At 33.2% G+C, this 22,072-nt stretch overlaps 1 protein-coding gene and 1 long non-coding RNA gene across 4 annotated transcripts; one reads left to right on the top strand and one right to left on the bottom strand.

The window, feature by feature from the left end:
• Positions 1 to 927: 927 nt before the first annotated feature.
• Positions 928 to 6,307, top strand: LOC113042093 (serine/threonine-protein kinase SBK1-like). 2 transcript variants are annotated; one of them, XM_026200671.1, is made up of 4 exons: positions 928 to 1,066; positions 3,292 to 3,476; positions 4,335 to 4,537; positions 5,326 to 6,307. In XM_026200671.1, the coding sequence occupies exons 1-4, from the start codon at positions 1,062 to 1,064 to the stop codon at positions 6,097 to 6,099; spliced, it is 1,167 nt and encodes a 388-aa protein (XP_026056456.1). In that variant the 5' UTR covers positions 928 to 1,061; the 3' UTR covers positions 6,100 to 6,307. The 2 variants fall into 2 exon arrangements, with proteins under 2 accessions (XP_026056456.1, XP_026056455.1); XM_026200670.1 differs by lacking the exon at positions 928 to 1,066 and adding an exon at positions 1,274 to 1,404.
• Positions 1,403 to 20,135, bottom strand: LOC113042094 (uncharacterized). 2 transcript variants are annotated; one of them, XR_003275535.1, is made up of 4 exons: positions 19,994 to 20,135; positions 19,724 to 19,797; positions 6,386 to 6,473; positions 1,403 to 1,568 (listed from the first exon to the last, which is right to left on the bottom strand). It is a non-coding gene; the product is annotated as an uncharacterized LOC113042094 (long non-coding RNA). The 2 variants fall into 2 exon arrangements; XR_003275534.1 differs by having other exon boundaries at positions 6,400 to 6,473.
• Positions 20,136 to 22,072: the final 1,937 nt, after the last annotated feature.

Raw genomic sequence — 22,072 nt, 5'->3', positions numbered from 1 at the left:
AAAAACACAAAATAAGCAAAACTTTAACAAAAATTAACAAAAAAAGAAAATTACTTAAATGTTAACAACAATTAATAAGAAAATAATAAAATAAAAAATAAAATCCAAAGTTTTAATTTCGTGTAACAACATATAGGCTACTTCCATAAACATTTATTTTATATTTTGTAATGCCACCTATGGAAAATATATTATTATTATTATTATTAAATCTGCAATATTTTAAAATATTTCTTTATGTTTCTGAAAAAAAAAAGTATAAAAAAGTTGTCAAGGCAGTATTTCTCATTTTTATTCAGCTTAACTACCAAAATAAATAAAATTAGCAAAACTATAGACAAAAAAAAATTAAAACATTTTAATAAAAATGACAAAAACACAACAAAATTACTAAAACATTAACAAAAATGTATTTAAAAAAGTAAATATAAATATTTAAATAATTATTTAAATGTTATCAAACATTAAGAAAACAGAAAATAAAAAATCTAAAGTTTACATTTTGTGTGACAACAACTATTTACATCAACATTTATTAATCTTTTTTAATGCCACTTATAGAAAACATTAAATCTGCAATAATTTACAATATTTCTTCATGTAAAAAAAAAAACTTGTCAAGTCAATAACTACCAAAATAAATACAATCAACAAAACTATGTGACGTACATAAAAAATACTAAATAAATGCATTAATAAAAATAACAAAAACACAACAAAATGACTAAAACATTTACACAAAAATATAAGACAATAGAAAATAATGCAAACATTCAAAATATAAATAAAAATATTATGATAGCTTCTCAATAACACACATTAGGGGCGCACAGGAATGAGAACTTGGGAGAAAAATGTGCTCCAGTGTCACAATGCAAATCAGATCTAAAAATAAGTTTGATGTTGTGCATTAAATCAGGGTGACAATAAAGCCTGAATGACGGGACACTGCTGGCTCGAGGGGGTCTGTGATCATGTGGCCACTGAATGAGCGCATCTGACATCCCTAAAGGGACCCTGGATACAGCGAGACACAGACAGCATCTGAGAGCGGAAACGCAATGAAGTAGGTCATTCACGCATAGATACACACGCTTGCACCCCCTCCCCTCCATCTCACACACACACACACACACACACACACCAGCTCCTCGTGCTCCAGCGGCTTCCTTCAGGAGCACACAAAGACAGCTGAACACACTCAGCCGGATGGACGGATGGCAGGAACGGACTGTGCTTTTTTGTCACATGAGTGCAGAATGTAGAGAGCTGGAGTGCTGAGGAAACTCATTTATTGGTGAAAGAGCATCATGGTTTTTTGGATGAATTTGTAGCCGGGGTGAGATCAGGACGCTGTGTTTGGATGCAGGAACATGAGGGAGAGAGACAGCAGGGCACGGGCAGGTGAGTTCAGCTCATCACTGACGGGTCGGTTGGTTTCTTTTGTTTGGAGACGCTTGGCTCGGACCTGCTGCACATCGAGTGTTCATGCGTTTCTGTTGTTGTTGTTATTGATGTTTTCAGGGTCAGATGCTGAAGGTGTGATTGTTATAATAACACCAAAGCATCTGAAGTAAACAAAACAGACAATAATTAAGGTGAAAAAATAGAAAGGAAGGCAAAATAAAAAAATAAAAAAGGTAAAATATTGAAATGAATAATACAAAAAAATGGAATGAGAATGAATTAAAAAATGTATTTTTTTTTTCAAATTTTATTTTTATTGTGCAATGCTGATGCACTTAGCGTTTAGATATTTGCTGTTTGATTGTAAACATGAGATTGCATGTTTGTAAATTGTGTTTGAAATGAATGTGATTTGTTAGTGAGGTCAGGTCAAAGGTCACCTTCGGGTGTTGACCTTTGGGTCAGGTGAGAAACAGACTGTCATTTATTAAGGGAGACAATTATGTTTAGCATAGTAGATTGCTTTCAAGATGCATCAATAAAGAGAAAGTGAATTATAGATTTTACACTCGGTCTGAGATTTAAATTCAGTCTGAATAAATGTATATTTTACATTTGTATTTATTCATGTAACAAATTATTTTTTGGCGTATTCTCTGGGGACTGACTTTGGTGTTGCTAGTGTCAGTGAATGGAATATGCATCTGCAATTTAATTTATACATTTAAATTCCATTTTTAAATATACATTTTCATATAACTGGCATCAAATTTACAGAAATGCCAATAAACTGCTTTATGTGTAGTTTTAAATAATTAATGACTTTTTTTTTAGTATGAATTATTCATTAGCATATTATCATACAGACAGCATATAGACAATTTCCAGAACATGCCACCTATAGGAAAATATTTTCAATTTGCAATTATTTATTTATGTATAATAAAAAAAAATTATATAAATTTTTTTTATTAAAAGTTTTCACAAAAATTGTGGAAAATATAAATATAAAATATGTAAAATATGTAGTATTAATATATGTACAATATATATTACAGACATTTATTAAAAATAATAATGACCTTTACTTTTATTGTTTATAAAATAACAAATTCATCTTTATAATGGAGCTTATTAACATAAAGACATTTTATAAGTTTACATTGTTGTTTTGCTGGATTCATGTGAGTTTCTTTGAGCTGCAATTCAATTTCCAGAATGCTGCAGCCTGATCAATTCAAATTTCAAATGAACTGAAACAGAACATTTCTTAGCTCTAGCGGTTGAGCTGAACGAAGGGCCACAGACAACGGCTGGCTGGTGGTTTAATGCAGTAGAAATCAAAGGCTGGCAATGACCTCTAGAGAAAATGAGAATGTTCCTGAATCAATCTCTCATTTGTTTCTCAGTCAGGGGTTAAAGTGGGCAGGACAGCAGGGGTCGGGCTCATCAGAACTTCTGACGGGTCATCTTAAGGTCGTCTGGCATCGTCATGTGTTGTTGTTTTTGTTGCCGAGGGTCTGTCACTATGCATGATGCTGATAACGTGAAGCCTCATTCGAGGTCACTGTTTATTTCTGTGAGGAGAGTGATTCAGCTAGTGCCCTTTGCTGTTGCTGAAATATTCACTAAATTTGACAGAGCATCAAGCCAGGTACAAGGCTTAGGAAATAGAGTATAGGTAGAGTGCTGACAAGAGGAAAGAAAAGAGGACACAGGCGCTAGAGAGAGAGAGAGAGAGAGAGAGAAGAATAAACAGGGAAAGACAAATGATGCCAACAAGGAGCTCAGTAATACCAGGAGAGAATTCCTCATACAGGATGCAATTCCTCTTGAGATTACTTTGTGTTTAAACGTTAGTGTGTGTGTGTGTGTGTTTCTCAGTGCCCAGGTGGGGGTTCTCCCAGCGGGACGGGGCGGTGGGACAGGTGGCGCTCCGGTCGAGGACATGCAGGCGCTGTCAATCTCGTCTCTCTCCACCTCGGAGCTGGAACAGCAGTATGAGCTGATCGCTCCTTTAGGGAAGGGAACCTACGGCAAAGTCGACTTGGTGGTGCATCGGACACAGGGTGAGTCTGTTTAAAAAATGAGGTAGTGGCGTTCTGATTTTCTTTTTTTATGAATGTCCTGCATAGGTGTTCCTCTCCATGCAACAGAAGTGAATGTTAAAAGATGTCAAGCACTAAAAATTACACCATGCAACCAGCATGCATATATCAATTTAATATTATAATAGTATATAATTATGTGACAAGCCAAAATTGAGATTATTATTCACTTAAATCTAAGCTGTAGCATTTTAATCTCATTTACCTTTGTGCAGATTTATTATCATTAATTCAATTAAAAACTACATGCATTCAAAATATTTTTGTTATTTAAAATAAACCTTCATTTATTTAATTTAACTTAACTTGCTAGCCATAAAAAAAAAAATACTAAAACTTAAAAGTAAACAGAAAAAAAAGAAAAACTAATTCTAAATATCAATAAATATTTTGAGCTTTACTTGATAAACAAATCAAATACAATAAAATATAAAAAATAAACTTTTGATTTCAGCTAAAATAATTAAAACTGAAAAAAAAATATAGAATAGAACTTAACATGTAAATAAAAAAAAAAAAAAGATTTTAAATGATTAATTAACCAGTACATCAACGATACTAAAACAATACAGCCCTTCACTCTAAAAACTAAAGGTTATAGGCATCAGTGATTTCATGAAGAACACTTAACACCCACTTCCACAAATGGTTCTTTATTGTGGAAAACATCTATTTACACTATTAAAATGTTATTAAAAACATTGTATACATTTTTTGGGGGGGGGAACCTGAAGTGTCTCTTCTGTGGCATTACTGCAAAAAACACTTTTGGAATCTTTATAATTAAGATGCTTCTTTTAATTCACCATTATTTTGCAGGTACTAAGCTGGCTCTGAAGTATGTGAGTAAGAACAAGACGAAGTTGCGCAGTTTTCTGCGTGAGTACAGCCTGACGGCCGCGCTGGGCTGCAGCCCGTTTATCATCAAAGTTCTGAACGTGCTGTTTGAGACGGAGGACAGCTATGTGTTCGGACAGGAGTACGCACCTGCGGGGGATCTGTTCGACATCATCCCACCTCAGGTACCACCACCATCTCTACATCACAAATCACACTTTTAATCATGCATTTGTAGGTTTAACACCTGTAGCACGATCAAGAATTCTTCTGGGTCTACAAAAACTACAAAATCAACAGACAAATAAAAAATGCAATGATGTATTATATTTTATTAAAATAATTACTAAGTAGAATTAATTCTATTTTAAATGAAGAAAAATAAAGAAATTTAAATGATAAAACAATTAACAATTATTGTCAATTTAATATTAAATATTTTTTACATCGTTCTAGTATTCGTTTACAACAGTGTAGAAAATTACCATGTAAAAAGTACTAGGTACTAAGTATTTTGGGAGTGAGAGTGAACTTATATGTAAACTATTCAAACTAGGCTTAATTTTCTTTATGCAAAATATTATTTGTTTGGCCGGTTTTGTTTGATTTTTATTCTGGGGTAAAATATGACCTGGACATATTCTTTGTTAAATTCAACTGAACGTTTTAACCAGACTCACACAGAATCTGTGGATATTTTCTCCCACATTTTTGAGGATTTTTTCAGAATTTTACAAAAAACAAAAACAAAAAAAGTGATAAAAACCCCAGGGAATTTGCATAGCTATGAATGTTGGGTATTTGAGTTCTGAAGACTTCTGTGGAGTTCAACAGGCACATGCATATGATCCAGTTTTCGATTATGGAAAACTAGTTGGGTCAAGGTCAACTGCTTACTCCCTTACAGATTTAGAGCCTGTGCTGTATTTCTCTCAGCTCTAAACTGTGCCTTTGTGTTTGTGTCTCTGTCCAGGCCGGTTTGCCGGAGGAGATGGTCAAGCGCTGCGTTCAGCAGTTGGGTTTGGCTCTGGACTTCATGCACAGCAAGAGTCTCGTCCATCGGGACGTGAAGCCAGAAAACGTTCTGCTTTTCGACCGCGAGTGTCGACGCGTGAAATTGGCAGATTTAGGAATGACACGGAAGGCAGGCAGCCGGATCAAGAGGATCAGCGGCACCATCCCATACACCGCAGCCGAGGTGTGCCAGGCCTCGGTATCGGAGGGAATCATCGTGGCGATGACCCAGGACGTGTGGGCTTTCGGAGTTCTGCTGTTTTGCATGTTGACGGGAAACTTTCCCTGGGAAGCAGCATTGCCTAGTGACGCATTCTTTTCGGAATTTCAGCGATGGCAGCGAGGGGCGTTCCCTCCCGGCGTTGTTCCCTCCCAATGGCGGCGGTTTTCAGACGATGCATTGCGCATGTTCGGTCGGCTGTTAGCGCTGGAGCCGGAGCGGCGCTGTGGGGTTAAAGAGGTCTTCTACTTCCTCAAATATGACCTGCTCAATCATCACCGCCGCAGAGCTTCCTGTAGGGCGCCTAGAGGCGGTTCCACACATTGCTCCGCCCACAGACACGCAGATCCCTCTCCACCTTCAGGAACTTCCTGTCTACGTCCCACCCCCCTCAAACGTAGCATCCTGTCCGAACCGCATTCTTCTAGGGAGGAGTCCTCCAAAAGCCAGTCGCCCAACCGTCAAGACAAGAGCAAAGTGATGATGACCACTCCTATTGAGATTTGCGTATGAAGCCCAAAACTAGATATAGCAACAAAAATATTACTTCAGAACTAAAATGTTTGCACAGGAACAACTACTTTTTTTTAATTTTGTGATGAAAGTTTATAGAATGGCCATGAATGTCGAAATAGCAAACTATTACAAGGTGACTTTTAAACCTGGCTAATCTAAACTAAAAGACGTAGCTTTGGTAGGTCACTTTAGCACTGGAAATGAATCAGTTTCACTAGGAATGAATTCACTAGGAATTGAATTCATTCAAACTGCTTTCATTATAAAGGAATAGTTCACTCACTGATCATCATTTACCTCATGTAAACCCATATGATTTTCTTCTTACTAGAAAAATGGAAGAAATACTGCATGATGCTCCATGATGGGTCCTGAAATGACATAAGAGTACCATATTCTGAGTTCTTTAAAGCCATATTTTAGATTTATGTAAGTCCACAATTTAAGTCATTATTGACCAAAAAGTGTACAAATTGTACCTGTAGGAGTACAACAGCTGGGTCAGTACCCTTAAAGCAGTGGTTCCCAAACCTGTCCTGGCGTACCCCCAACACTGCACGTTTTCTTTGTCTCCCTAATTAGACACATCTGACTCAACTCATCAGCTCATTATCACATGGGTTAATGAGCTGATGAGTTGAATCAGATGTGTTTAATTAGGGAGACAAAGAAAACGTGCAGTGTTGGGGGTACGCCAGGACAGGTTTGGGAACCACTGCCTTAAAGGGACAAATTTGTACATTGTTTACACCTAGAAGGTGCATATTAATAACAAAGAATAGTATATACTGTACTAATATGAACCTTGTAAATTAGGTAAATTGATACCCTAAAGGTAAAATTGATGATAGATTTTTCTGAAAATTGAAGATGCACTGCATCTGGTCATTGACATCAGTTCTAATGTATCTCAATGTGTTGTATTTGAATTGAATGACCTCTGAGAGACACATTTTCAAATGTTTCATGTTTTTTCACTCAAAGCGGATCATCGTGTGGGTTTGCAAGACTTATTTATATATTATATATTTTATAGTTGTACAGAATAGTTTTATTGTGCTTTTTGTTTTTCAGATTTTCTGAATTTGATTTTCATATCTGTTAATGCATACATATTTCGTGTTAAAGTGTTTAAGTTTTAGTTTATTTAATTTGAGTTATTTTTTAACTTCAACCTAAAGTAAAGAAAAATGAGTACTGGATTGGCATCTTTTTTTATATTCAGTCAATCGATTATTCTATAGTTTTAGACTTATGACATGACATGAAGTAAATGATGTTGGGTGAACTAATCCTTTAATTTTTCAGCCCAATCACAATTATAAACTTTTATGATAAAAACTGCAATTTAATCCAAATCGTACAGCCCTAGTGTTTACCATATTTTCAAAAACACTTCACTTTCTTATAGTGCACCGAAATTCAGAGTAGCTCACTTAAGATATGAAGATAGTAAATGCAATCTTTTCTTGGTGGATCATCATGTGAATTTCAAACCAGCCTTTGACAGAATCATACATGTGCAACAATAGAAGAATAAGATATATTTTCTACTGGATTTTTTCAGTTTTACGAGACAACCGGATGCCACGATCGCCTGGAGACTCCCTGGAGGAACTTCCCAAGAGAGAGAGGACATTTGAATCAGTCTTCAGAGCTTCCTCTCCTGAGTTTTATAAGAGTAACAGTCTCAAGTCTCTTTGTATTTGATGTGTGCATTCAAACAACTTTCTATGAGATCTTTGAAGAAATGCACCAGGAGCTGCTCGTTTTCCTGGGAGCTTTTAGATAAACAGTCGTGATCTTAACAGCTCAGCTGAGACCAGTCTTCTGTGCTCTCATATAATGGGTCAATTAGGTAAGCGAAGCCTCAAGGGATCGTTCGAGAACACGAGAGCATCTGCTCCCTAGAACATTGTGAATGTGTTTCGCCAGGTAGTGCTAATTTGTAGCTTTTTTTGTATCAGAGAACAAACAATCAATTAACTCACGTCTACAGAGACTCTTTTTAGTCTTAAATTAAAGTGTATGTTTACTGATTTAGGTTGTGTAGAGCAGTTCAAGTCTTAACGTTTGAGCTATACTTGTGTTGCAAATGAGCACAAGCAATTAAAAGACAAACTCAAGGACAGATGAAAAGAAAAATAAAGCATAATCTGAAGGAGTTATTTTATGTAAGTACAAATGAGACAATAACAATCATACAACCGTTTAATGATGGTGATTTTTGCTTCTTTTTTTATAGGACTGTTTCATGGTCATTTATGGTTGTTCAGCCAACCCTGGAATATCTACCAATAGTTGGTGTTTTCTATTCAAAATAGAAAAAGAGTAAATATATATAAAACTAGATGTTATTTAGCTGCTGTAAGAATTGTCATACAGTGTAGATTGTTCTGAATGATAAACAGCTAATTAAAAAGTTTAAATGCATTTCATCATTCATCTGTTTCTTATTTGTCATGTGACCATTTGCAATTTAAAACTACAATTCAGGGGACCTATTGCCACAATTTAAATAAATGCATGGTTGCAAGTTAAAGATTTTGTGATTTAATTAATCCTTTTAGGTTGCGAACAATATTTTGATGAGTTCTGTTGACATAATAATGTTGATCATCACATCAAGATTGTGTGTAATTTAAATGCAATTTCTGCATTCATTGATTTTTGTGGTAGTAACTTGCTGAAATTATCTTGACAGCTTTGAAAATTAGGCAGTGGATTTCTAATTCCCAGCATGCTTTGCAGAGGACTGAATAAGGAAAGTAAAAGTTGAAATTAAGTGCTATACGGGCATAGACACAGTAAATTTAGAAATGAATTACAAAGAAACAGTAAGTAACTAACTGAATTAAAGAGAAATTGTGAAGTAGAAAGAACATTTAAAACAATTAAATACTCTTATTTACGACTTTTTACATTATAGGAGAAAACCCTGTTACTGTTTAATGCTGTTTGGAACAATTAGCTTTTTTTAGAATACTCAATTTGTTATTTTGTGTTTATGCTACAAATTATGTTCCTCTAACTTAATGGGGTTTGTTGGTTCATTAGAGTTTGTCATTAATTCAAAATGATTGATGCAAACTCTTAATTTTCCAATGCATTTTAGAGTATGTCCATCTCTAAACAACATGCATGTACTGAAACTATTGTGGCTTTACAAATAAAAACAGTTTAGTTGTAGCTCATCATGTATCATCTGCAGTAGGCCGAGCTCCCATGGTCCGGTTTAACAGCCATGTGAGCTCATTTATTACACCTCTTTATCCACTTTATCCACTTCAGATAGCATGCCAACACAATGTCCAACTGTTTAAATATAACAGCTTCATTGGATTTTGTACATGACTGGTTTCATAGTGGAAATTATTTATGGTATGTCATTTCCACCCTTCATTGTCCATTATCTGTAATCTGTATTCTTTAATCTGAATGTCGTGATAAGAAGTAAACACAGAGGATTACATACGTGTAGCAAATGTTCACAATAAGCTATATTTTGAGGCTTTCCATTATGCCTTATTACAGAGAACGTAGTATATTTATAGTGTATAGCACTCATGAGATTACAGAAATATTCACAACATTAAAGTTTAGAATGTGAATTTAGATATTGTAAAAATGTACCACTTTACAGAGAGGTAATGTAAAATGTAAAGCTTTACAGTCTTACAGTGCAAAGTAATGCAGACATTTACAGTGTTACAGTGAGGTAATATAAATCTTTACAGTTAAAATAAGATAATGTACATCTTTACATTGTAATAGTGTGGTAATGCAAATATTTACAGTGTAACAATGAAGTAATGTAAATATATAAAGTGTTTAAAGTGAGATAATGTAAATATTTACAGTGTTACATTGAGGTAATGTAAATATTTAAAGTGTTATAGTGAGATAATGTAAATATTTATACTACTTCAGTACTTCATGGCTTTGTTCCATTCCTGTCTGTGAGCCAATGGCAGTGCTCAAAGCCAAAACTAATGAAGACACAATTGTTGACTGGATACTGTAGACACAAATAGAGAGTTTCAACTGGATCAATGGCATCATTCACCCGTCCCTTATTAACATTCCCTGACATTTCACTCAGTCTGTCACTTTATTGCATATGTCTTGATATCTGTGTGTGTCTTTATCACTACAGAAATGCATAGGGATCTTTTAAAGTTGGTTTGTGTGTAGTTTTAATCATCTGACAAGAGTCATGCATCATTAAAGACGTGAGATCTGCGGATAACTGACTCTTTTGCTCTCTCGCTGGCCTTTTCTCCCCGTTACTTAATTCATCTCTTTATCCTACTTTGCTTCGCATCATCTTTTGCAGCTTATCTAAAGGTCATTAAAATTAGGTCTCTCTCTCTCCCTGATATAAAACACTAATGAGTTGTTTCAGAGAGTAAAAGAATAAATGCACAATTAGACTGCGGGGATCTAGAAAACTAAGTAGACATGTTACTAGCCTGAAAAAGTGAGTGTGTGTGTGTGATGGCGGTAATGCTTGGGAGCTCATTAAGTTGTGGTGATAAGGGCTGTTCAGATTCAGTCACAAGGGAGTTCAAGAGAAAAAAAAAGAATGAAGAAAAAGCTTGAAGCGAATAAAAAGAGGACAAAATGCAGATAAGAGCAGAGGACCTCGTTTCCAATCCTCCAGAAATCCCTCAGTAATGAAATGCATGCACATGTGGAATAAAACAGCGTGGAGTTTTTCATCCAGTGGGAACAATTTACAATGTGTGTTTTATCAGTTCAAACTATTTTGTCCTAAAGATGTCCGTTGTAATCTGAAATGTCTTTCTTTGCTCTCTTGTTTAGCCTTTATCTACAAAGTACATGATAGCACAAACTGCAAACACAAACATCACCATAAAATCAAATATAAGCAAATATAATTGCATAAAGACTAGCCTATACAGTTTTCTGAATTAAGAATATTTTCTCCGACACATTCTCACAGTAAAAATATACAATGACCACAATGATTCTTCAGCATAAATGAATGGAAATTGCAAGTGGCTTATGTAAATGGTGTTCAATGAAAATAATAATAATAATAAATATTTTAAAAGTCCTGAAACAGGTTTCAAGTACTGCATAAAAAATAAAGAAGAATAAAATGTTTTTCTAAATAACTATAAATAAAAAATGTATATAGGAGATGCATTGTTTAAAAATCTATTATTCTTACTATTAAATACTAGATTTTAATATATATATTTTTGTTAAAACGTACTGTATGAATTAGTGTACGATTTCCGCGTAATGTAAGCAAATTGCATTACAGTAATGGAAATTAAATAATTTTGAGTTCATAATGAGAATAATGAGTTCAATTAAAAAAAAAAAAATAATAAATTATTTCAAAAGTCCTAAATGGTTTTTATTTTTAAACAGGTTTAACAAGTACTGCATAAAATATAGGATAAAAATATAGAGATGTATTTTCAAATGAAATAAAAATATGTATTTTATATATATATATATATATATATATATATATATATATATATACATATATATATATATATATACACTCACCCGGTTCACTTGAGAAACATTGACTGGTTGCAAATGATCTTTTAGTTCTTACACATAAACAGACGGACAACCTTTCTGTGACCTTTCAAAAGTTTTTCTTTGACTTCTTTTGGTCTTCATCACTCAAAGCTTTCTGTGAGGATAATTAACTTTTCAACTCAACACAGATATACACAAAGATTCATTATGCAGCTTAATCAAAGTAATTAACTCTGCTGATGATTTCTGCTCAAGTTGAATCCGCTAGAGACCAAAGCCTGAACACCAATGTATGCAAACACACTCATGAGTCTGATAATGGAAAAGTTGTTTGTTTATCTCACTTTCATGTCTTTAACAAGAAAGTAATATGTAATGTGACATTCCACCTCACCAGCAAGGCTATTAAACAACAGTCTGAATCAAACTCAAAGCAAAACACACACAGCTCAGATCCTGCAGCGTTAATGCTCTCTGTTTCTCTTTCACACACAAATGAGTCGATTATTGACTCATTACAGTAGTCATATAGAAATAATGTTCATGAGAGATTTTTTTATTAGTTTTGAAATATCGTGTGTTCAGGAAGACTGTATTTATTTGATCAAAAATACAGTAAAAACATAATGATGATATTGTGAAATATTACTATGATTTAGCTATTTTCCAAATAAATAGATTTTAAAATGTGCTTTATTCCTGTGATCAAAGCTGAATATCCAGCTTACACCAGTCTTAAGTGTCACATGATCTTCAGAAATCAGATTAATGCTGATTTGCTGTGCAAGAAACATGCTATAAATGTATTTACTATGTATATATACATATATCAAAGCACCATCTGATACCATAGTACATTGTACAGCAGTACCACAATAAGCATTTGTAAATAAGCTTGACTGTAAACTGTTAGTTTAATGCAATAAAGTCGCATTTAATATTTCCTAGTTTATTATGTGCACGCAGGTGACCACACACACACACACACACACACACACAAAGCAGGGAGTGAATCTAAGACATTTCCATGGCAACCACTGCAGACAACTTCCAGTTTTGGTTCACAGATGTATTTAATAATAATACCACTTTCCCATCTCCATTCCTTCTCTTTCCCTTGCAGATTTTCTCTCGTGACGCTCGGAGCAATTCTGTTTCAGTCACATTGAACCATAATGAACCTTTACACGACATCACGGAACAAAACACTCGGACACATATAACTCATATATTTCAGTTTTTTAGGTATTTTGAAAGCATAGCTATTATTATCACTCATACTGTAAATTCAAACAGACCCCAAACACAAATCAGCTATAAGGTTTTCGAGCTTAAATTAATTTACTATTAATTTTATTATCAAATTTATAATTCTAATTCGACAAGAAATAAAAACAAAAAACAAATGACATTGATGTTTTGAGCAATTGAAGCTTGTGTAAGCGTTTGTGATAAAGTCAGTTAGAGCTCCTCCATCACAGCGAGCTGAGCGCTTCTGCTTCTCTTTTCCCATTTCCTCTTATCTCTCCTTCACTTAGCTGCAGCTTTGTTATTTTGCATCCTTTAAGAAACCGAGGCATGGCTATAGAGTTAGTGAGACCTCAGGGGATGAGAGAGAGAGAGAGAGAGGGAGAGAGAGAGAGAGAGAGAGAGGGAGAGAGAGGGAGAGAGAGGGAGAGAGAGAGAGAGAGCGAGGGACGGTGAGCACATTTGCCTCCTCACACATTCCAAGTCGTCTTGAGTCTTCAAAGACCATTTACTTTATCAGGAAAAGAACGTTTCAGACATTTTAAATGGCTCCGTATCTGTGTTTCCTAATAACCAGGAGGGGGGAAAGGTAGGAAATAACTGTGTTTCTCAAGGCTGAAGCTTACTACGGTATTTAAATTTGGGGGTTGAAAAATTAAAAACAAATAAATGTTAAGTGTCTAAAATAATATGACGTTTCAGATAATATTTGTTTGTTTCAAATATAAGAAATTAATAATTTTGTTCAACGAGGATACATTGAATTGATTAAAAGTGACGCAAAACAAAATAAATAGAAACATTTTAAATAAATACTGTTCTTTTGAACATTCTGTTCATCAAAGAATCCTAAAAAACAAGTATAATGGTTTCCACAACAATATGAAGCAGCACAACTGTTTTCAACATTGATAATAATCAGAAATGTTTCTTGAGCAGCAAGTTATCATATTAAAATGATTTCTGAAGATCATGTGACACTGAAGACTGGAGTAATGATGCTGAAAATTCAGTTTTGATCACAGAAATAAGTTACGCTTTACAATGTACTCATATAGAAAACAGCTATATTTCACAATTTTACTGTTTTTACTGTATTTTAGTAAAAAAAAAAAAAAGAAAACGCAGCCTGGGTGAGCAGGAGAATCTTCAACAACATAAAACATTTCAATGAGCACAATTTTCGAACAGTTTAAAAGTGTCTGCTCTTGCTTGCTTTAAGCTCAAATGATGGAGAACATGTTCATCAGGTTTGGTTCATGCAGCTCCAGAGCAGTAAATATCACGACAAACACACTAAATACTAAAACAGTCATGTTAATGTTTAACTCGACTTATAACCAAAACCCACTTGTATATATCTCAAATAAACACACACAAGCTCATTTTGCACACATTTTTCCCCAAAGTGGGTTACCCCAGATATTCAGGCTGTTTTTAGATTCCCCAACCCAACAGATGTTCTCCTTCTGAGCATATGCTGAAGGTGTGGACGTCACTTTATAGTCAGCTCTGACGTTAATGTGCAGTCTCTACTCTACCTTTTACTGGAATAAATATGTTCCTGTGCTCCCAGGAAATTTTCATTTTCTATAAATAATGTGCAACCATGTAGAGCACATCAACATAATATCACCCTGCAGGTCTATACTTGGCATTTAATACTTGTTTTCAAGCATGTTTGCTGTTCAGTCACAAGAGTTTTTGTAAGAAATACTGTATGTGTAGTGCAAGCGATATTTTTGCTATCAAGAAGTGACAAATCATTGGCTACAATGGTTTCCACTTTATTTTCCACCTCAAAAAAAGTGCATCAGTTCAAAATGGATTCTGTGAAACTCTAGAAAATGTTTACTTCAAAGAATAGTTCACACAAAAGTAGCAATTCTGTAATTATTTAGTCATCACTATGTCCTTCCAGACCTGTGTAACTTTCTTTCTTCAGTGGCACATTCACGTTGGTGCACAGGAGTCTGACAGCAACCCTGGGAATCCAGTGACATAAATCCAGTATGTTTATGGGGATTTTTTGGAGCAGAAAAAGATGAACAACTCTTTGTGTATTCCTTAAATTAATAAAAAGGATTTAATATAACTCCATTTTAAGTTAGCATTTTCTATTAATAATATAATATTTTTAATATAGAGAACACATATATTAAACATTATTATTTAATTTTATTAAGGTTTAGCTTTTTATGATCTATAAGTTAGACTTTGTATTTAATGTTATGTATATACTTTAGACTTGGTTTTTTATGATGATATATTTTAGCCTTTTCTGTTCAATTAACGATTACAATAATTTTAAATACTGAAATTATATCTTCAAAATGTATTATTTATGATTAATATAATAATGATAGTGTTTTATAATCTATAAGTTAGTGTTATATTTTAATATTTATAATCTTTGAAGCTTTAAGTTTAAGTTAGCTTTTTCCATTTAATATAAATATCTTTTTTACAGTGAAATTACATATTACTATGAAATAATATATTGCAAATATTTTATAAAATTTTTATATTTAGCCTTTTATGATCTGTAAGTTCTGTTAGAGATGGATCGATTTCCAAGGAGCATCTTAGATTTCAACATACTGTAAAACATATTTTTCCAAACAGAACAGACAGAGGATGTAAATCTCCCTTTCAGAGACTGTGAATCACCATTTGCATTTGTCTAAACAGAACATTTGTTCAGGTCTGCAAATTTGATCAACACTATTGAGTTTGAATTGCTTCTGAAATGATAAAGTTGAGAACCAGTAATAGACCCACACCTGACATAGCCTTATTATGTCTCTCCCTCTGAAATAAAATAGAACGGAGTCTTCCCATGAGCCTGCTGGGCCAGACAGGAGATTTATTACCCGAGCTGGTATCTGAATGATGGATAGAGCAGTAAAGCCTGGTTATTTTAGATGCCCAGAAGAGGAAGAGGAGTGCAGGTAAAGCGGAGAAGAGGTGTTTCAGCGCTCCAGCTGTGTCCTGGATGAATCTGCACTAGCTGCAGAAGATATAATCAACTCATACAGATTTATTAATAGTCATAACAAGATGTCCCTTATGTGTTTATGATCCCGAAGCATCATAGTGCTGAGACTGCAGTCATGTTTGACTCCTGGTTTCCACGGTAACGACAGCCCATGATGCACCTGACCTACATATGTTGTGTATGAACACAAACACCCAAAAACCATCAGCTCAAATCACACCCCATAAACACAATGTCTCACACACACACATATGTATACAATACAGTCTCATACTCTCACTTCTGACTAAAAATAGACACAGCAAACAGATTAAATGTAGCTGTCTGCTCACACGTGCCAATACTTCATGTGTTTTACACAAATGTACAACTGTTCGGGTTTATTACATTCCAAACACAATGAAAACCTATCTAGATTTTTATTAACAAAATCTTTTAGTCTTCTATACATGTTGGCTTTTTTAAATATATTTGATAAAGTCCTATTAATATTAAGCAAGCATATTCAAGTTTTTATTTAATATGAATATATTCTAGGTTAGTTTTTTATAATAATGTATTTTGGGTTAGTATTTTCTATTTAATATTAAAATGTTTTGAATATTGAAATAACATTAAATAACATGTCTAAACTATACATTATGAATGATATACTATTAACACAATTTTATGATAGATTTATCATAAATAGATTTAGATCTATAATTTAGTATTTTTATGTAATATTTATATATATATTTTTAAGTTGGCTTATTAATATATTCTACATTAAATACAAATATAATATGGAATATATTATTGTTTAGTTTAATATTAATATATTTTTGTTTAGCATATATATATATATATATATATATATATATATATATATATATATATATATATATATATATATATGTGTGTGTGTGTGTGTGTATGTGTATGTGTGTGTGTTAACGCTACATTTTATTCATTTTATAAAAGTATTTATTATAAGTTAAATAAGTTTCTTAATAACTTTACATTTTCCTAAATTTTTATATTTATTTGTATTTATATAAGTTTTTAAATATTTTATACATTTTTATATTTTAAATATTCTTAAATTTTAAGTTCTCACATCCTTCTTTTCTTATAGAATTAATTATATGTTTGAATGTATTTCACTTTTTTTTATTTTGCAAAGCTGCATTTTATGCATAAAAGTACCTACACATATTATATAACAAGATCATGTAGCAGTTAATAACAGACTGATTAATAACTCTGTTTAGCTGTAAAATATCAACTATAGTTTGAAGTTTAATACTTATTTTGACATTTATTACTTATTTTGACATGTATAATCACCAGCCAAAATACTTTCAAAATACTTTTTGTTTTTCTTTACTGTTTTCCATGATTTAACATTTTTATTTTTTAAAAAGCAGATATCAATCATTTCACATACATGTTGTGCTTGCATGTATCACTACAGCAGTCTGTTATGTGTTACAAGTCGATGATTCAAACATCCTGTGTGCCAGACTGAGTCAACATCTCATTCACAAATAAATGATGCTTGCATACGCACGCTGAGGACTGAGCCAAACATATCCTGAAATACCCTCCGCTGATGCCTCAAAGCCTCTTCATTTAACATGACAACATGACAACACTTTCTTATAATCAGCCTGTCAAACACTCCCCAGGTGATCCCAGCTTATATGGAGAAACAGTTCAGAGGATTGAGGGAGAGAGCCCATAAGAGTTCAGATGCCCCGCCATCAGCTCTCAAACTGCCATCAAAACCTGTGTTAGAGAACCAATGAAAGTTAAATGGAGCTCAAACCCATTCTGATATGATCTGTAATCCGACAAGGATGACTGGACAACAAGATGATTTAACAACGGCAGATGAATGAAGCGGAAAAACCGGGCCATCTTTATTCTCTTATACTTTCTCTACATGACTTCTCAAAACATCTCATTACCGTGAGCCATGACGCATTCTCCGGTCCTTATCATGCAGATGTTTTATTAGTTTTTACCTGTCATTTTATATTACTTTAGCTTTTTATATTACTATATTTTAAGTTTGATTTTTCTGTTAAATGTAAGAATATTTTTAAGACTGAACTTACATATTATGAAATAGTATATGTATTAAAATATATTATTTAATATTAATACTTGATGTAATTTTAGATTTCATATTTTATCAAATTAAATAGAAATGCTAAACTATTCAATATTAATAAAGTAGTATGCCAGGGTTGGTTGTTAATAATCTATATGTTAGCTTGATATTTAAAATCAGTAATCAAATATAGTTGGCGTTATCATCACTTATAACAAATATTGTGTTATAGTTCTTTACGTTTTAAAAGTGTAAAATGCAAATGCAATAGAAATGCAACTGTGAAGAACAACACATTAAAACACAAATTTAGCTGACACTAATATGCATCTAAAGCAAATAAAGACTAAATTTAATGATGGATTTGTTTCTTATAAACAAGCAACTTTTCACTTCACAAGACATTAATTGATGGACCGGAGTGGTGTGGATTACTTATGGATTAATCTTTTGTTTTTATCATTCTGACGGCACCCATTCACTGCAGAGCATCCATTGATGAGCCAGTGATTAAATGCTACATTTCTCCAAATCTGATGAAGAAACAAACTCATCTACATCTTGGACATTCTGATGGCAAATTTCCATTTTGTTGTGAAGTATTCCTTTAATTTGGTCAACAAGATATAAACAGATTCAACAGCTCCACTCCACTTAACAATAACAGTTCCAGAGAAGGTGATAATTACAGCTCACACGTCATGCAAGACCTTAAAAGACCTCAGCGTAATTCACTGTACCACCAAAAACATGTGCTGTGTATTTACTTGTGGCTGTGTGTAGGCTGGTTTGGGTGTGATGTGTCTGCCAAAAACAGCTTTTGGCAGATTCTGTAGAATGAGGAACTGGCAGAGTACAGGAATTATACACAGAACAAGGCAATGATGCAGATCAAATACTATCCAGAGAGATCCAGACAGAACGGAAGCAGATTGAGGAGGTGTCTCTTGTCTCACACCTGATTCATCTCATCAGCTCATTAGCAGACACTTACATTTTCTGAAACGTGTAAAAAGGGTTGCTGCAATGTTTTGTCAAAAACCCTCCTGTTTTAAATCTACATTGTGATGAATGAACATGAAGTAATATCCAGATATGATTTTTATACACAATTATACATACAAAGCAACAAAACTGAGTTATTTGACAACAATTGATCATATACTGTGTGCGTGCATGTGTACTGCATACTGTTACATATTCTATTTTATAAATAGTAGGCAGCATAGAATATGTACTGGTATAGTATTCACTTCGCAGTATAACATACATAGCATGGAATGTTAAAAATCACACATTGCATTGTTTTGTACAGTATTCTACTTAGTGTACAACACATCATGTCAAATTTTGTAGGCCATCTGGGTATTCCATGCATAGAAAATCCACAATCTGTGCACAATATACATACTACCTACCTCTGAGATAATAAGTGTAGTATAGTAGTATGCTATTCTCAACAGAAGCCAATACAACACCTAATAGTGTGAAGACAGTGACCCCTAGCGTTGCAAGTGAGAATTAATGGGTGCAGATTTGACGGTTTGAACCGGTTTGAACCCTTTTTTAATGATTTAATGATTTATTATTATTTTAATATTCTACTTTGAACTGCAGAATGAATGTTGGTACAGTTGTGTAAGGTGAACGGGGATTTAAAGTCTGCTATTCTGTGTTAATACAGCGGAATGAAGAATCATAATCCCAAACAGCACACACTTATTAATGGGTCAGAAAATGTCAACACTTACCATGTAACGTTACTTTATGCACAGATAATGGACCTCCTTTTCATGTGACGGGTAAAAAATGCCACACAGGAATTCTAGAGAGAAAAAAATAATGATTTAATCAGGTATTTGTATGATAAGGTCAACAGCAATGCTGATAAACTATGTCCAGACCGTAAAAAATTTAATTAACGTTAAGTTACCCAATAACAATACGTTTGAAGTCACATTTGACCTTTACACATATATCTGGTGCAAATTAAAATAATTCTGTTCATAAGAGACATGTACCTTGTTTTTTTCTTTGTTTTCTTTTTCTTGGGCTATTCGTTTTGTCCTTTTAAACAGCTAACGTTACACATTTTATTAGTGGAAAAACTGGTCCGTTGGAAATGACGTCACAACTGTTGAACCGCCGCGTAAAACGGTTTAAAATCATTTTCACATAGGTATTGCATTTATTTCACTCGTTGTTTAGTCTGGGACAATTAAAAAATTAAGGTCATCTGAAACATATAGCAAAAAATGTGAACTTTATATAGCCTAATAAATGGAAACACTTTCACACTGTTGTATTTTTTTTTTTTTTTTTTGCAAAGATTTTTGATATTTTCTATCTTAATAATAATATTTACTGTGTGACTGTTATTAAGTGTGACTTAAATGTGTATGATTTCCACAGACATGCAGAACGTGATGTAAAAATGTAAAAAATGTAAATAATTCTTCTGCCAAATAATAAATTGAATTTATATAAATATAGTTGTATTTATCCAAATTAATTAATTGAATTTAAATCAGTACACAGTTTTATTTATACCAGTTAATAACAGTATACAGTTTAAAAGTAATTCAATTTAATTAATTTTTTTAATATACATTATTTTTTTATTTATGCAAATTAATAAATATATTTAATTTTAAAATAGTTTGAAAAAAGAAATACTGTCATTTTATTTATGCTGCTTATAATATTAGAATACAGTTGAACTTATTTTATTTTAAAATTTTAAATACATTTTATTCGTGCCGATTAATTAATTGAAATAATACTAATATACAGTTTAAAACTAGTTAAATGTTTTTTAAACTTAAAATAATCTTGATTAATTCACTTCATTTACCATACTCCTCTTTTAACACACAAAATGCTGAAAAATGATTCTTGATAAATTCCACATTAACTCCATAATTCCACTATGTCGCTTTTAAGACATAGTATAGTTATAGTCTTTAAGATGATAAAGCAGTATAGCCTCACTTTTCTTTAAGTACGGTGGAGTACCATGGTAGATATTATAGTGCATGAATATTATCATTATTCTGTATAGTGGTATATATCAAAGTACCATCTCATATGGTGTGTTATTGTCTTTTTTCTAAGACTTCAGTTGTCTTTGTTGTGGGATCGGACCATTTGTAGGATGAATGTGTCCTGTGTGCATTTTTAGCATTTCAAAAAACATATTATGTTAAAAGCATTCATTGCAACTCAAGCACACTGCTCAATCTCGAGTGTGTTTGCATGAGCATGCGTGTGAGTGTGGACGAATGTGTTTATACTATAGATGAATGCAGGCTCACAGTTTTATCAGAACCACTTTATGGTTATATATATAATGCAATGTTGATATTCCAGAGATTCTATTAAGACATCAGGATGTTTGATTTCTTTAGTGTTTTATCAAATGTTCCAAAAATAATTCTTTTATTGTATTTTTGTTTCATAATGTGACTTTGAATTGAATTGTCATTAGTCAGTACAGTAAAGACTGTAAAAAAAACACAATAATAGTTATTACAAAGTAGAAATCATCAACAAATCTTAATCTTCGAAATCAAAACAAGATCATTCCACCATAAAAATCATGTTAGCAGTTTTAAATCTTAGCATATTGATGCATAGCTTTATTAGCATTTGACATGGTGCTTCTTCAGAATTGATCTTCTGATTGCAATATTTGCTGTACAGAATCTTTCTGCAGGTGTTGTTTGTTTTATGGGTTTACAGATTTTCTTTTATGCATCTGCACAGTATTATTAGTTGTTCTCTGGGTCATCAGAGCAGTGTTTGTGACCACAGAAGCATCTCTGTATGTAGAACTAATGTGGGATTATGGTAAGACAGAGCAAACAACATTAGTTGAAGTTCACTGTTCGCTCAATTCATTTCCATTCTCGGTTGTTAACTGATCTTGAGATATTAGAGTGTTCTGTCACTTAATTGTAATTCTAGGACAGCGGTCATGACACTGCATCAGACAGTCAGCTCGGTTTCTTAAGACGGAGAGCAGAAAAACCCCACACAGGAAATAAAAGGTCGAGAAGGCAAGGTATAATGCTGATCACTCTTTTTGTCAGAGTAGAGAT

The sequence above is a fragment of the Carassius auratus genome, chromosome 24, assembly GCF_003368295.1.
Source record: "Carassius auratus strain Wakin chromosome 24, ASM336829v1, whole genome shotgun sequence".
In the NCBI taxonomy this organism is placed as follows: Eukaryota; Metazoa; Chordata; class Actinopteri; order Cypriniformes; family Cyprinidae; genus Carassius; species Carassius auratus.
Note: the sequence above shows the minus strand (reverse complement) of the source record. Positions and strands in the feature narration are given on the sequence as shown.